Here is a 17,500-nt window from a genome sequence, read left to right as displayed (position 1 = left end):
CAGGAACTTTAACCTCCTCCTCGACGGCAGGAACTTTAACCTCCTCCTCGACGGCAGGAACTTTAACCTCCTCCTCGACGGCAGGAACTTTAACCTCCTCCTCCTCGACGGCAGGAACTTTAACCTCCTCCTCGACGGCAGGAACTTTAACCTCCTCCTCGACGGCAGGAACTTTATCCTCCTCCTCGACGGCGGGAACTTTAACCTCCTCCTCGACGGCAGGAACATTAACCTCCTCCTCGACGGCAGGAACTTTAACCTCCTCCTCGACGGCAGGAACTTTAACCTCCTCCTCGACGGCAAGATCTTTAACCTCCTCCTCGACGGCAGGAACTTTAACCTCCTCCTCGACGGCGGGAACTTTAACCTCCTCCTCGACGGCAGGAACTTTAACCTCCTCCTCGACGGCAAGATCTTTAACCTCCTCGACGGCAGGAACTTTAACCTCCTCCTCGACGGCAGGAACTTTAACCTCCTCCTCGACGGCAGGAACTTTAATCCCCTCCTCGACGGCAGTAACTTTAACCTCCTCCTCGACGGCAGGAACTTTAACCTCCTCCTCGATGGCAGGAACTTTAACCTCCTCCTCGGCGGCAAGAACTTTAACCTCTTCCTCGACGGCAGGAACTTTAACCTCCTCCTCGACGGCAGGAACTTTAACCTCCTCCTCGACGGCAGGAACTTTAACCTCCTCCTCGACGGCAGGAACTTTAACCTCCTCCTCGACGGCAGGAACTTTAACCTCCTCCTCGACGGCAGGAACTTTAACCTCCTCCTCGACGGCAGGAACTTTAACCTCCTCGACGGCAGGAACTTTAACCTCCTCCTCGACGGCAGGAACTTTAACCTCCTCCTCGACGGCAGGAACTTTAACCTCCTCCTCGACGGCAGTAACTTTAACCTCCTCGACGGCAGGAACTTTAACCTCCTCCTCGACGGCAAGAACTTTAACCTCCTCCTCGAAGGCAGGAACTTTAACCTCCTCCTCGACGGCAGGAACTTTAACCTCCTCCTCGACGGCAGGAACTTTAACCTCCTCCTCGACGGCAGGTTCTTTAACCTCCTCCTCGACGGCAGGAACTTTAACCTCCTCCTCGACGGCAGGAGCTTTAACCTCCTCCTCGACGGCAGGAACTTTAACCTCCTCCTCGATGGCAGGAACTTTAACCTCCTCCTCGACGGCAGGAACTTTAACTTCCTCCTCGACGGCAGGAACTTTAACCTCCTCCTCGACGGCAGGAACTTTAACCTCCTCCTCGACGGCAGGAACTTTAACCTCCTCCTCGACGGCAGGAACTTTAATCCCCTCCTCGACGGCAGTAACTTTAACCTCCTCCTCGACGGCAGGAACTTTAACCTCCTCCTCGACGGCAGGAACTTTAACCTCCTCCTCGACGGCAGGAACTCTAACCTCCTCGACGGCAGGAACTTTAACCTCCTCCTCGACGGCAGGAACATTAACCTCCTCCTCGACGGCAGGAACTTTAACCTCCTCCTCGACGGCAGGAACTTTAACCTCCTCCTCGACGGCAGGAACATTAACCTCCTCCTCGACGGCAGGAACTTTAACCTCCTCCTCGACGGCAGGAACTTTAACCTCCTCCTCGACGGCAGGAACTTTAACCTCCTCCTCGACGACAGGAACTTTAACCTCCTCCTCGACGGCAGGAACTTTAACTTCCTCCTCGACGGCAGGAACTTTAACCTCCTCCTCGACGGCAGGAACTTTAACCTCCTCCTCGACGGCAGGAACTTTAACCTCCTCCTCGACGACAGGAACTTTAACCTCCTCCTCGACGGCAGGAACTTTAACCTCCTCCTCGACGGCAGGAACTTAAAGCTCCTCCTCGACGGCAGGATCTTTAAGCTCCTCCTCGACGGCAGGAACTTTAACCTCCTCGACGGCAGGAACTTTAACCTCCTCCTCGACGGCAGGAACTTTCACCTCCTCCTCGACGGCAGGAACTTTAACCTCCTCCTCGACGGCAGGAACTTTAACCTCCTCCTCGACGGCAGGAACTTTAACCTCCTCGACGGCAGGAACTTTAACCTCCTCCTCGACGGCAAGATCTTTAACCTCCTCCTCGACGGCAGGATCTTTAACCTCCTTCTCGACGGCAGGTACTTTAACCTCCTCCTCGACGGCAGGAACTTTAACCTCCTCCTCGACGACAGGAACTTTAACCTCCTCCTCGACGGCAGGAACTTTAACCTCCTCCTCGACGGCAGGAACTTTAACCTCCTCCTCGACGGCAGGAACTTTAAGCTCCTCCTTGACGGCAGGAACTTTAACCTCCTCCTCGACGGCAGGAACTTTAACCTCCTCCTCGATGGCAGGAACTTTAACCTCCTCCTCGACGGCAGGAACTTTAACCTCCTCCTCGACGACAGGAACTTTAACCTCCTCCTCGACGGCAGGAACTTTAACCTCCTCCTCGACGGCAGGCACTTTAAGCTCCTCCTTGACGGCAGGAACTTTAACCTCCTCCTCGACGGCAGGAACTTTAACCTCCTCCTCGACGGCAAGAACTTTAACCTCCTCCTCGACGGCAGGAACTTTAACCTCCTCCTCGATGGCAGGAACTTTAACCTCCTCCTCGACGGCAGGAACTTTAACCTCCTCCTCGACGGCAAGATCTTTAACCTCCTCCTCGACGGCAGGAACTTTAACCTCCTTCTCGACGGCAGGTACTTTAACCTCCTCCTCGACGGCAGGAACTTTAACCTCCTCCTCGACGACAGGAACTTTAACCTCCTCCTCGACGGCAGGAACTTTAACCTCCTCCTCGACGGCAGGAACTTTAACCTCCTCCTCGACGGCAGGTACTTTAACCTCCTCCTCGACGGCAGGAACTTTAACCTCCTTCTCGACGGCAGGTACTTTAACCTCCTCCTCGACGGCAGGAACTTTAACCTCCTCCTCGACGGCAGGAACTTAAACCTCCTCCTCGACGGCAGGAACTTTAACCTCCTCCTCGACGGCAGGAACTTTAACCTCCTCCTCGACGGCAGGAACATTAACCTCCTCCTCGACGGCAGGAACTTTAACCTCCTCCTCGACGGCAGGAACTTTAAACTCCTCCTCGACGGCAGGAACTTTAACCTCCTCCTCGACGGCAGGAACTTTAACCTCCTCCTCGACGGCAGGAACTTTAACCTCCTCCTCGACGGCAGGAACTTTAACCTCCTCCTCGACGGCAGGAACTTTAACCTCCTCCTTGACGGCAGGAACTTTAACCTCCTCCTCGACGGCAGGAACTTTAACCTCCTCCTCGACGGCAGGAACTTTAACCTCCTCCTCGACGGCAGGAACTTTAACCTCCTCCTCGACGGCAGGAACTTTAACCTCCTCCTCGACGGCAGGAACTTTAACCTCCTCCTCGACGGCAGGAACTTTAACCTCCTCCTCGACGGCAGGAACTATATCCTCCTCCTCGACGGCAGGAAGTTTAACCTCCTCCTCGACGACAGGAACTTTAACCTCCTCGACGGCAGGATCTTGAACTTCCTCCTCGACGGCAAGATCTTTAACTTCCTCATCGACGGCAGGATTTTTATCCACTTCCTCGACGGCAGGAGCTTTAACCTCCTCGACGGCAGGAGCTTTAACCTCCTCCTCGACGGCAGGAACTTTAACCTCCTCGACGGCAGGAACTTTAACCTCCTCCTCGACGGCAGGAACTTTAACCTCCTCCTCGACGGCAGGAACTTTAACCTCCTCCTCGACGGCAGGATCTTTAACCTCCTCCTCGACGGCAGGAACTTTAACCTCCTCCTCGACGGCAGGAACTTTAACCTCCTCCTCGACGGCAGGAACTTTAACCTCCTCCTCGACGGCAGGAACTTTAACCTCCTCCTCGACGGCAGGAACTTTAACCTCCTCCTCGACGGCAGGAACTTTAACCTCCTCCTCGACGGCAGGAACTTTAACCTCCTTCTCGACGGCAGGAACTTTAACCTCCTCCTCGACGGCAGGAACTTTAACCTCCTCCTCGACGATATTGAGTTTTCTTGGTGTTTCCTTAAATTTAAAACCTCGGGTGGTGGCAGCGATATTAGTGTTATCATTTGTAATAGAATTGATCACAAAATTGGCAGTATGATTTTATGTGTATATAACATTCACACACACACATATGTACATGTATGTGTATATGTATGTATGTGTGTAGTAGCAGCAGAAAGTGTGAATAAGAATGACCTGTGAAATACATCTCTTGTGCTGTGATTTATGTCTTTTCTGTAATGACACTTTTTATGTATGAACGAGCATGTATGTATCCACACACACACACACATATACGTGTATATGTATTCATTTATGTATATATATATAGTATCATATGGTCATGGGAATTCAACAAATCGTGAATTATGAAAAGGCATTTCGGTTGAAAGACAATACATATACCCATGTTACGGTTATGACACACACACACAAAAAAAGGAAAAGGCACTTAAAGTAAATGTATTTAGATCTAAAAAGGCTTTCCATCTTATATACTTACAATTCTATTTTTTCCACATGACAAAAAATAAATGAATAAATAAATAGAAAATAAATAAAAATAAAATAAAATAAATGAATGAATAGAAAAAAATAATTAATAAATAAAACTAAAGTAAACAGAATACAAACAGAAAAAATAAGTAGAATAAAAATGAAAAAGAATAAAAATGAAAACTGTGGCATCATACTTCCTTTACCCTTGATTAAGAATGACACCCTGTCTAGCCTTGATTGTCGTTCCCTTCGCCGTGCCATTGCATGTGCCACGGGACGACTTAACCCTCCCCCTCCCCCCCACCAGCCCGACAGGCCACACGTCCCTATCCATCTCAATTACAGAAAGGCTCCAGAGGCTCTGATTACCTGAAGGAAACGCAGATATGATCTTGAACAAGCCTTCTCTCCTGTGTCGCTCAGCTGTGTTTTCTGAGGTAAGTTAGACTAGAGTATATTCAACGGCATGTAAATTAATGCAGGGACACCTCAGATGACAACAGGCTTGCTTACTTACTTGGGGGTTACTTGGTGTAAGTTTAAGCAAGGATTATGCATGGGTCATCCAGGGGACCGCCCATGCTTAACTGGTGGCGCTGACTGGCTGACATATAATGTGTTAATCCCTCCTTAGATTTAATGTTGATATCTCAACTATTTACTTTATATAGAACTACGACATAGTACGGTATATTCATCAGTGCTTCTCTTATATTTCGGCATTTTAAAAGTATTTTCGTGAGCTCCTTAAACAGCTTTCTTGAATGTATGAATATCTGACTTCGTTTGTTTTCATATTCAGTTAAATAGCCGATATTGTGATTGTACAATTAAACATTCCTACTTCAGATTATCAAATATATTGCTTGTGGAAAAATATTTAATAAATAACTAGATCAGAAAAGCTTATTCAACTCAACGACAGCAGTTATGCATGCTCCTGCATTTATTCTGATGCCTTTGGACGTACTATCCAGTAACAAGTGATAGCATTAGAGTATTAAGGAATAAATAACGCTTGTGTACGACACGAAGAGACATAATCAAGATAAAGTATATTCTTCCAAAGAATTATTTACATCAGTCTGGATCTATGTAATTAACAGTCAGCTGTGGAATTTCATAAACTACAGTAACTGAAGGGCCCCAATGCTTTTTAACCATAAATATGAATCCTTTAGATATATATATACCAGTATGCAGTGCCCTAATGTATGTAGATATGAGCATGGTATTGCAGAAGCGAGGCAAGTTTAGACGCCTGCATTCGGCAAGATTGCAATTCATTGTTCTAATCATCATCAGGAGTAATCCAAACAATACATCTTTCTCTCCCTTTCCGACGAGACACAGTCATTATCAAAGGGAACCACACCTACACATGCATGTACAGTACGAAACATCAATCCAATTAATTTCTAAAGTAAAAGTTAGCATTTATTCGTCTTCTCCCCTTCCCTGGCTCCTCTCCCCTCCACCCCCTCGTTCCACTCCTCCCTGCTTCCTTATCCCCTGTAAAGCTACCCTCCTTCCCTCCTTTTCCCTTTCCCCCTTCCCCCGCTTTCCCTGGCCCGCTGACTTCGGCTCCTCTCCCCCCTCGCCCTCTTTTTCCACTCCTCCCTGCTTCCTTATCCCCTGTAAAGCTACCCTCCTTCCCTCCTTTTCCCCTTCCCCCTTCCCCCGCTTTCGCTGGCCCGCTGACTTCGGCTCCCCTCCCCCCTCACCCTCTTTTTCCACTCCTCCCTGCTTCCTTATCCCCTGTAAAGCTACCCTCCTTCCCTCCTTTTCCCCTTCCCCTGCTTTCCCTGGCCCGCTGACTTCGGCTCCTCTCCCCCCTCACCCTCTTTTTCCTCTCCTCCCTGCTTCCTTATCCCCTGTAAAGCTACCCTCCTTCCCTCCTTTTCCCCTTCCTCTGCTTCCCCTGGCCCGCTGACTTCCCTTCCTTTCTCGCCTTATCCCTTAGGCACACGCGAGACAGCTTTCTCCCCAAGGCTATCGCAGTAAATCATCATAAACTCGGGTGTACTGCGATTGCTTTCAGAGTAACAGTAATTGCCGGGCGCGTCCATAAACACACAGCTAATCTCTTCTTTATGTTCCTTTCTCTTCTCTCTCTTTGGCCTCTTGTATTCTATTTTCTTTTGTTTTCCTTTCTCTTCTCTCCTACGTCTGTTGTTATCTTTATTTGTTACGTACCTCTTCTTTGTTTTCCTTTCTCTTCTCTCTCTTTGGCCTCTTGTATTCTATTTTCTTTTGTTTTCCTTTCTCTTCTCTCCTTCTTTTGTCATCTTTATTTGTTACGTATCTCTTCTTTTCATTTTTCTTTTCTCTCTTTGGCCTCTTGTATTCTTTCATCTTTGTTTTCATTTATCTTCTCTCCGTCTTTTATTATCTTTATTTGTTACCACGTATCTCCTTTGGTTTCCTTTCTCTTTTCTCCCTTTGGCCTCTTGTATATTTATCCAAGGCCTGTTTATACAGACTTTGTTTTTATCTTTGCTTTTTTTTCTCTTCTCTCTCTCGCCGTCTCTCATTATCATTATTTGTTACCGTCTATTTCTTCTTTATTTCCATTTCTCTTGTCTCTTTCGCCATACCTCATTCTCTTTCTTTTCCACTAATGGTCTGTCTTTTCTTTGTTTATTCTTCATATCACTCTGTCTCGCAGTTCTCCTGTCTTTGTAATTTTTTTGCACCTTTGCATCATTATCGTTATTTCCATTGATCTCTTTATTTGTTTATCTATTTACGCAAGCATAAAGAATAAATCTAGCTTAAGGTACAGTACAAAACTCCATCGTCTTTCATAAGCTTTCCAGTGCACTGCTGATCCAAAACCTGTAATCATATTGGTCCTCGTTGCGTTGAGAGATAACCATTACGCTCTCTCTCTCTCTCTCTCTCTCTCTCTCTTAGGTATATTTTCTGTCTCTCGCTTCTTTGCATGTGGAAGTAAAATAGTTAGAAATTTATCTTTTGTTATTATTCATGTTGTTGCTACGATCTTTGTTGTAATTAATGTTGTCGGTAGTGTTACTGATGTCATACTCTGCATCATATATTTAACCTTTGAAGAGAAATTAATGTTTCAGTTTGGATAGTAAACTACACCACTTCCAAGCGAATTGCTGGTTTACAGAAGAAAACGTACACTTTTTTTCAGCTATGTTTACTAATACATCATTTAAAAACATATTTTGCATATTTTGTCCTGCTTGCACATAAAATTACATTAAGCTCGGTACCGGTTTCCCTTAAAATGAGGCCAAAGTTATCACAGATATATTTCGATCGATCGGACCACTCATCGACAAGCATCATGTGAATCATACAATCAGCAAACCCATTTAATGTGGTAAGTGTCCTAGGTGTATGGAAACCGCCACATGCATGGTTCAACAAACAAAGCTCTCTCTCTCTCTCTCCCTACCTCCCTCCCTCCCTCTCTCTCTCTCTCACACACACACACACACAAACGAAACTGAACAGCAAGAGTAAAATCGACACGTAGTCCCTCGTGTAAACAAACTCCTGTGCAGTGTTTTGAAAGTCCAGTAATAAACATAACCACACCACATTTATAATGATTTTTAAATTCATATAGGGAGATCATCCTTGACAAATACCGCTACAAACAATAGACAACATAACATTGTCAAAACAAGATAGGTTATCTCTTTGCATGTCCAAAGATCATGCCAAACCGTGCATGCAAGTCAAAAGACCAAACAGGGCAATAAAAATGCAAATCTGTAAACCACAATGCAAACCGTCTACCTCAAAATACAAGAAATATTGCTACCCTCATTACTTTCAACACAGGAAAAAAACAAAAACAAATCAGTCATTTAAATATAACTCCAAACAACGTAGCTGATTTTCTGATTATGCTCATAACCTGCTATACAATTATCTTACTTAATACTAACCCTTTATTATTGCACTAGGTAGCAGACTGTCCTGGAACGACACAAATTTGTGGTCATGCAGTGCAGCCGTCCATGAAATAAAAGCTTCATTTCTAAAGGCTCCATATGACTCTCTTACTCTTAGCTTCTGGCCGGACTATATGTGTCTTTCGTAGATTAATCTGACACGTATTTTTTTTTCTCGACTCGGAAGGGGGAAGAAAGATAATTTGATTCTGGCTAAACATGACTTTGGTTGATTTCCTGATAGTAGGCCATCTTCCACTACGTCTGTTAAATTCTGTATTGTTATCTTTAGCACTTCTATGATAAAGAATGCTGCAGCTCACCCTTTCTTGATATTTATTTATTTATCATTTTTATTTTATTATTTTGCTGTTATTGATTTCTCGATGAGAGAATCTGAATTGCCTTTAGGTCGGAAATATCTCGGTGTTAATGCTTAGTTGGTACTCCAAAGACAATGGTTTTCGTGAGTATAGATTTACATATAAACACATTAACAAATGCACGTGCTCCCTCGGCCTATCTGATGACAGCTTTAAGACATGATAGATAACAAATGACGTCATTATCCACGGAGTCCAAAGTCGGTTTACTGAGTGCAATAAAAAACGAACAGACAATGAATAATTTCAACTCTTATGTGCCGCTGCGCAGTTAAATCAAGAACGTTTTATAATCCGAGGTTACAACTATGGTACCGACAGGCCAGCTCTTTGATGCTCTTCCTCCAATCATGTCCTACCAAATGCGTTTACTGCTTAATGGCCAATCCACTAATTTATTACAGGTACTAAAGGTCTATGCGAGAATCGAGGGACCAGCTCAACCACAATATTAATTTTAAGAGTTGGAGAATTTGTAAGTGTTGAAACAGATTCTATCTTTATACAGTTAGACTGAGGAGGTGACGACGTTTGCACAACGCGAAAAATGAAATTTATCCGGCATGACAGACCCAGTAAAGGGACAATTTTCTTTCGCTTGACTTCACCAATGTCTGTGGGTACCAGCTGTGTCCCCGTGGCTTGGCATAGTTAGCAAGCGCCTTGTTGCGAATAAATATTAAGAACCCCATGGGTTATCGTCATCTTTTTAATGGCAGGAAAACGTCATTCCCTTTAACAATATATAGAAAATGCGAAATGATTGACTTTTGCGCTTCCCTACTTTAACACACCAGGTTGAGCTTCTGTCAGTGATTCTTCCGGTTTCCCTCACACACACACACACACACACACACACACACACACACACACACACACACACACACACACACACACACACACACACACACACACACACATTTATACATACATATATGCATGTCTATCTATTATCTATCTATCTATCTATCTATATATATATACATACATACATACATACATATATATATATATATATATATATATATATATATATATATATATATATATATATATATATATGTAAGTGTGTGTGTGTGTGTGTGTGTGTGTGTGTGTGTGTGTGTGTGTGTGTGTGTGTGTGTGTGTGTGTGTGTGTGTGTGTGTGTGTGTGTGTGTGTTCGGCGAGCATGAGTGCGGACATTTTTAGCATTGTTATTTTCAGAGCTGTTGAGACCAAGATTTAATTTCAAATAATGAAATATGATAAAGGCAAAACCACCAACGCCTCACATTTAATAAGACAAAGAAAGAAAGGCAAAGGGCAAACAAAGAAATTAAAATATTGATTAACCTTATCCAGCTTTCAGTCTACGAATCTCTTAACAAAAATGTTCAGAAATTCTTCCACTTTCCATAGATATACATTATATTACATCACAATAAAAGACAAAGAAATCAGTTTATCAGATTTCCTCTAGTTTACACTAGCCTCGTGCTCTATTAATGTTAAAGATCGTTATTTCATAGAAAATAGGAAATTTTGAGCATAAACTGAAGTAGATATTATGTCGTGGAAAATAGTAAAAATAGACATCATATATGCATAACTATTGACAAACATTTATATATATATATATATATATATATATATATATATATATATATATATATACATATATATATTCCAATATCACTAATTCTATTAGAATACATTAATGGCAATAATGATATTGTAATGCTAATACTTTTGACGATGATGATGGTGATGTTATGATGATGATGATGATAATAATAGTAATAATAATAATGATGATGATGATGATGATGATAATAATAATAATGATGATGTTAATAATAATAATAATGATAATGATAATGATAATGATAATAACAATAATAATGATAATAATAATAATGATAGTAATAGTAACAATAATAATAGCACCAACAGCAGCAATGATAATGATGATAATAAGGATAATGATAATGATTGATAATGAAAACAAAAATAAAAATAGTAATGATAATGATGATAGTAAATATAAAATCAAAATTCATATTGATAATGATGATGATCCAGAAATCCAATATATAACAAGTTAACAAACTTATAATAGGTATACATCAAAACTCGAGAAAACGTAAAACTTTATCATTTCCCTACTAGATGTCACTAGCAAATTATGATGCATATTTATTAGTGTATCTGATACATGTAGTTTACATTCTAGTGAGAAACACATTAGAGTAGGATATGAAAACGACAAAAAAGATTAAATTGATAATGATAAGATAGTAAAAGAAGGACAAAATTAATATGACTGAAGAAGGAGAAACTCTGCCCGAGATTGGCTAATGCGCGGTGCAGAAGTTGCCAAAGATCGCCAGCCATCTCGTCTCCCCGATCAGCTGAGCCGGGAACATGGCGGCGCCGACGCAAGATCTTCCTCCCAAAGGGGGCTATGAAGCCATCAATTTCAGGAGAATTCCGGCGAGAACACTCTTCTCGGGTCAGTAAAAACTCTAGTGTTTTGCGGTTCGTGATATATGTGAAACGACCTCGCGAAAAGAGTAGAAATCATGGAATTACGAAAGGGCAGATTGCCTGCCTCGGATGTGTTTACGTGATTTACTATTATTATTAGCTGGTTATGTTTTCTCGCACTATCATCCATTCGATAATTTATGTTTGACGTTCAGTGTAACGTTGTAAATTCAATTAAAGGGTTTTAGCTAGGGAATGTGCCAGCCAAAGCACCTACTGTTTGTTTTTTACGATTGAGGCCATACTTCCCACTTGGCCGCTCGGGAGAAGATCTTGAACTGAGAAAATACCGGTTGTTTGATTTTGTTTTAGTGTTTGTATTGTTAAATCTTGAGATAAGGAATGAGGGCCGTGTGGATATGGGGAGAAACTAAGCTATTACCGTGAAAGAAATTTCAGCAATAATATCAACTAGTATAGCATCTTCAGAAAATGAAGGGCAGCTCAGAGGCATGTTTTAACAAATTAGATCCAGATGCTTCACTGCCTTCACTTGGCCCAAAATATCGACCTTAGGCACACTTGATCAACAACTCTGCCTGGTGCGTGGCTTGTTAGCCAGCTGCACGTAAACACTCTAGTCAGTAACTTGACTCTCCTTTGCAGTGTTGTTTTCTCTTTTTGGTAATTCTTTACAGTATGGACACACTCTCCAGACACTAATTCTGACTCCACCAAAAATTTTATTCATCCGTTTTTATTTCATATGTTACCGTGACTGGGCATGCCCTTTAGGCACTGCCGAGGGGAGAGTTGATAGAACAACCCCCCTGGGGAAATATTGTCTTCACCATAGTGTGCGCAGCAAGATAGAGATGAAACTTGGGAGCAACGAGTGGACTTTGGAAAGTGCTGTTCTCAGCCTCAATATTTTTCCCTAATTTGTGGCTTTACCTTTCGTGTCTATAAATTATTTCCTGTACTGACAACTGCAAATTTTTGTCCTCTACAAGAATATCATATTCAATTTGCCCTAACTTAGTGCGTCCATACCATAAAGATTAACCCTTTTTTCAGCATAAGCTTTTTATTTTTTTTAGAATGATTTATTATTATTATAATTTTTTTCTTCTTTTTGCTATTTTTAATGACCATATATATCATTTTAATTGCTTTATCCGAATGATGATAGACTATTTTCCATCGTAATTCTTTACAGTAAGCACTTATAGGAGACAGTCCCCAACTTCAATTCTGTTACAAGTAATATTTAATAACAGGTAATTATTACCAATAACAACGCACCCTCCCAGAAACTAAAAGCGTTTTAAGCAGGGAAAGTTCTTGCCTGAAATCTCAAGCGTTTTTCTTGCTAACTCAAGCATTTTGTTTGCTTTCTCAAGCGACCTCCGTAGATGGCTTGACTTGCGCTTGCTAAGTCAAGCGGTGTACCATCACCATGGCAACAGCATCGGTCTTGTACTGTACTGGCCATGATCCTTCGAATTCGGGCGTTGGCCAGGAACTCCGCTTAATATCTTATCAGATAAATAATTTTTTCACGGTATCTGATTCTGTAATTTTCTTAAAATCATATTCAAAGAAATTGAAACTAACTGAAAACGAAAGGCGATAATGGAGATTATGGGAATAAAAAGTTTTACTTATGAATAATAAATGATTATAAGACGAATAATTTCCTCTTATTGTTAAACTTCTCTTCTTTCTAAATCGAGATTATATCTGCTATTTTATGAAATAAAGAATATTTCAAGTGAAAAAGTCTGAGAAATTCTGGCAACATTCTTCTGTTGATATTGTATTCGATGATTTGTTATATTTAACCTCATAGAATCGGATATATGGGAATGGGTAGGCCTATATTTTAATTCAAGGATATTCATTTGTTTTGATAACGCGTCAGAATGAAAGGGCTGTCAATCGGAAGTGTGTGTCATTGTTTTAGATATATGAATATAGGCGAAAATATTGCGCTTTGTTAAGATGTTTGGGTAGATTTACTCTGCCATCTTGATACGGCGCTAGCTTGTCAGTTGTTTTGAATTGCGTGCTCAAACTGTTACCAACTGCAGGTGAAATAAACTCCACCCTCGACTTGTGCATAAGTTATCTCTTTCCGAGATTGTTGGTGGGAATATTGCTTTTAAAACCCAAGTTATGTATATTTCGTGTGTTATTTTGATATTTCTATGCTCATCAAGGACTGTTATGATTTGTACTTTATAAAAAGACATTTCCACATGTCTGGCATCACTGAAGAGGGCCTGCCTGCCTTGGAAAGCGTTTTAAGCAGGGAACGGTACAGCGCTTGGCAAGAATTCTTGCCAAGCGCTCCCCTGCTTAAAACGCTTTAAGTTTTAAAAAATTACTTTTTCAGAAGGAAATCCAATGATTTCATCAATTCTTGGTGTTATTTTGTTTCTGTGTACCGTTTCTCTATCGATCTTAATTTGATAGTCCCGATAGCAGGGAAGGGCATGAAATATATCAGGGAAATTACCAGGTAAAACAGGCTTAGATTGGAAACATTCTCTTTACCTCGGTATGTAGAGCAAGATGAAGCTGCACTCACACCATAAGATAATACCAAATATCTTTATATCTGGAGACATCAAACTTTCATTTGCTTCTTTCTACTGTCGATTACTTGGTTTTTGGTAACTTTTTTTGGCATTTGGGACACAAGATGAGCTCAGATATCAAACTGGGATGGTTACTAAAGTCTATATATTCTTCATTGCCACTGTATAGAATTAGGAATAACCCAGAATCAATGCAACACTGAAAACCAAAACATTTCTCACCAGCCTCCTTTCACAGAATGGCCAAGATCCTACTGTGAAACCTGGTGCCGGAAAACACTCGTGCCCAGACGAATCTTGTAAAGAGGCAGTAGTTAGATTGTTAAGAATGAATAAAGTTATTGAGAAGGAAAACAAAATAAAGTACCTACAGTAGATGGAAGACCAATGATAATATATAAACATGAAATAAGGGAAGAAAAGGTATAAAGAAATATGATAAGATGATGGATAACAAAATTACTAATCGGAAGTGCTTCCAGGTTGCTTGAAACCAGTCCGCAGAAAACGTGACCCATTTAGAATAGGGATAAACAGAAAATGCAACATATATAGATAACAAATTTGTAGACTTAAACAAAGAACTGCGTGAGGGTGTTGTGGATTTGCTCTCAGCACTGTGATATGCAGCAGACATATTCTTCATTTACTGGTAAAGAGGAGGCCACTGCAGCTTAAACTATGATGTATCTTACTCTATTTCTTATGCTTTATAAGGTGGTGGTGTCCATTTCCCTTTATCTCCATGCGTTGCCCTTGGTAACTTATACCAGAAGTTAAATTGCCGTGACTGGGCGTTACTGCCTGAGAGGAGGGTTGGTTCTATCAATACCATTGTTGTTGTGAATGGTCATGCAAAGGTATTTTAAACAATTATCCTATTGATAGATTCCTCTCATTCTTTTACCTGTACATGTAGGGACATTTGCCCAAAAAATCCCTAAATTAAGGAAGGGGAATTCAGGTGATGTCCCATAGGCTTACTAAATTGACTCCTTGCTGGCTTAGGACTTGTAAAGCCATCTGTGTGTAGATTTAACAGTAGGTATTACATGTTTCCAGTGGCTTTTTGTTAATCTGGCTGGTGTAGTTACATTTTTTAAAGTGCATAAGAAATGGAAATGGCTTTTGCCTGATATAATAGATATATAAAGTTTTGGGACGTGAAAGAAAAGTAAATATTTTCAGTTTGTTAATTTAACTATCTTAGATATTGTTCATTTAAATGTTTCAAGGCTCCATCAAAATAAATGATATGGGGTATACCATAAAGTTTTGAATTTTGACAGCAAAATTGATTGCAATTTATTTTTCAGGGAGTCAGATGTTTGCTGGCTTCTCTCTCATGACTGCAGTGGCTGGTTACCTTTATTACCGCACATACAAGAAGATCAGGTATGTTGTTTTCACATTTAGTACATTTGTGATGGTGACATCCTATCAGATCATTGCTGGGTCATGTCTAATCACATCATGAGTCCATTTCCTGCTGTTTAGAATGATAACATTTGAGCAGAACCATGAGCTCAGAAGTCACCCAAGACACATGCCAGCTTTGCCAAACTTCTCTTTGGGAAAGCGTTAAAATATTTTGTTGATTTTTAAAATCAGAATTAACTAGTATAACAATGAAGAAGTTTTTAACCTTTTTGATGAACGTCATATGACTCAATAAAATTTTTGATAACTTTTCACATTATGATAAATCGAATCAACATTACAGGATTGAAGAGATTGAAATGAGAAGTGCTACCTTAGCACTGGAGCCGCTTCTCCTGGCTGAAAGAGACAGGACGTTCCTGAAGCAGCTTCGACAAAATAGAGATGAGGAGGTTAGTAAATGTAATCCCTATTATGATCATTAATTGCTTGAGTGATTGGGAATTTATGCATAATGAAGTATTATGAAATCTTGTCCAGGGGCCTAAAATTACTAGTCCAAGCTATCTTGCCTGTTTACCCCCTTTTTTTTTTTTTTTTTTTTTTTTTTTCTCCTGTTGACCTTTAACCCAGTTATGACGGGTGTCCCAAATATGAGACACCCGGAAAAGTAAACATTACTGGTGCGACACCAGATCGGAGCTCTCACTTTGATTTTGTTGCCTGTGGCGGCCGGCATACGGGCAAGTTGCCGGACTTGCCTGCACGCCGATTTTGAAGCGGCCCAGAAAATATTATTTTCGGCTTATAAATGTACCGTTACTAGTGGGTTTAAACAAAAGAATTACTGTTTTTGTGTTGATATTTAAAATACATATGTATATAAGGAAGTAAAAGAACTTCACCAAGCTGATATATGCTGCTCTTGGATATTTGGTTTTGTAATTGAACTTCTTCAGAAAAGAAAATTTGTATTGAGTTTTATAAGGGGAGAGAGTTCCTTTGCACTGCTTGTCTTATTGAAATGTAGGAGAAAAAACCTCTTTCTAAACACCAGATGAGTCTAGTCACCCTCCAAGAGGTTTGTGCACTTGTGGTGAGTCTTTTCCGTCACCTCTGCCTTCAGCTAAAATACTCACAATAGCAAGTTCATGTCACCCGGCCTGCTGCCAAATTTTCCCATGACCGCATGTTCATTTCACCCACCCAATAGTTCCAATTAGCTTAAAATTTAAGAAGGGGTTGCAGACATATCCACAGCTCATAGCCTAATATCAACCTCTGCATTCACGTGTTTTCTGCTCACAGCTTTATGTTAATTTATTTACAAAGTGCTGCTGGGTACATGTAATGGTTAATATAGTTTTGTTTTGTGAAATACACATATCAGTTTTTGTCCTTTCATTTGACAGTGACTAATAGTGTTTACTATTGTCATCCTTTTTGCTTAATCTGTAACTTATTTAACATTCCACTAATGTTACAGTTTTGGTACACATACTTTTTCACATTTTCTAAGAGTGGGGCAAACCTGGGTTGACCACCACTGACTCTGGTCAGATTCAGGACTAATTGCACCTTCTGCACCATCCCAGTAAATTGAAAGATGATGAGGAGGATAAAATAATGACTGGATATTTTATTTAGATGCAGTTATGGGGATTACTGATGTTTGATCCAAATTGAGTTTAAACTATTCCAAAGATCTAGTTTTTGCCAAGCGTTGAGATATTTACCTGGCATATTTACCAGGAAGGAAGGCAGGCCAACCAAGGGGCGAGCCGAGATTTTGAAGTCGTGCTCCCCAATCCTGTGCAAATGCATTGGTGGGCGGTAATAATGATGCCCATGGTATTGGCATAGGGATGACAGGGGATGTCTTGTGAGCAGCTTTTTCAGTTTACTGGTTTCTTTTCAGGAAAAGCTAATGGCTGGTGTTGAAGGCTGGGAAGTTGGCAAGCACTATGGGGAGCCCATTTACAAGACTGTCCCCAGCGACCGCTTCATCGACCCCATCGTGCAGGAGTACTACGCCCATGGCCCCACCCGTTCCTTCACACGACACTCACTCTTCTCCCTCTGGTCTTAATCCTTCACTTAGGATAACCTGTCATTGAGATACTGATGGGGAGGAACCCGATGTGACCATTTTATTTATGTATTCTCAGTTTTATAAATCTTGTAAATATGGTAAATAGTACAGAGCATGTGAGGATATACCTGTGAAA

General features: G+C 41.2%; 1 protein-coding gene across 1 annotated transcript in view; it reads left to right on the top strand.

Annotated features, from left to right (window-relative positions):
• The first annotated feature begins 11,155 nt into the window (after positions 1–11,155).
• ND-B16.6 (NADH dehydrogenase (ubiquinone) B16.6 subunit) overlaps positions 11,156–17,500 on the top strand; it is a 6,492-nt gene continuing 147 nt past the window's right edge. Inside the window, exons 1-4 of the mRNA XM_027370459.2 lie at positions 11,156–11,314; positions 15,209–15,287; positions 15,616–15,724; positions 17,191–17,500. The exon at positions 17,191–17,500 is cut by the window's right edge and continues 147 nt beyond it. Of these exons, the coding sequence (XP_027226260.1) occupies positions 11,227–11,314; positions 15,209–15,287; positions 15,616–15,724; positions 17,191–17,361 (447 nt within the window). The 5' untranslated portion in view covers positions 11,156–11,226 and the 3' untranslated portion in view covers positions 17,362–17,500. The remainder of the gene's footprint in view (positions 11,315–15,208; positions 15,288–15,615; positions 15,725–17,190) is intronic.

The sequence above is a fragment of the Penaeus vannamei genome, chromosome 15 (assembly GCF_042767895.1).
Source record: "Penaeus vannamei isolate JL-2024 chromosome 15, ASM4276789v1, whole genome shotgun sequence".
In the NCBI taxonomy this organism is placed as follows: domain Eukaryota; kingdom Metazoa; phylum Arthropoda; class Malacostraca; order Decapoda; family Penaeidae; genus Penaeus; species Penaeus vannamei.
This window is presented reverse-complemented; position numbering and strand designations above follow the sequence as displayed.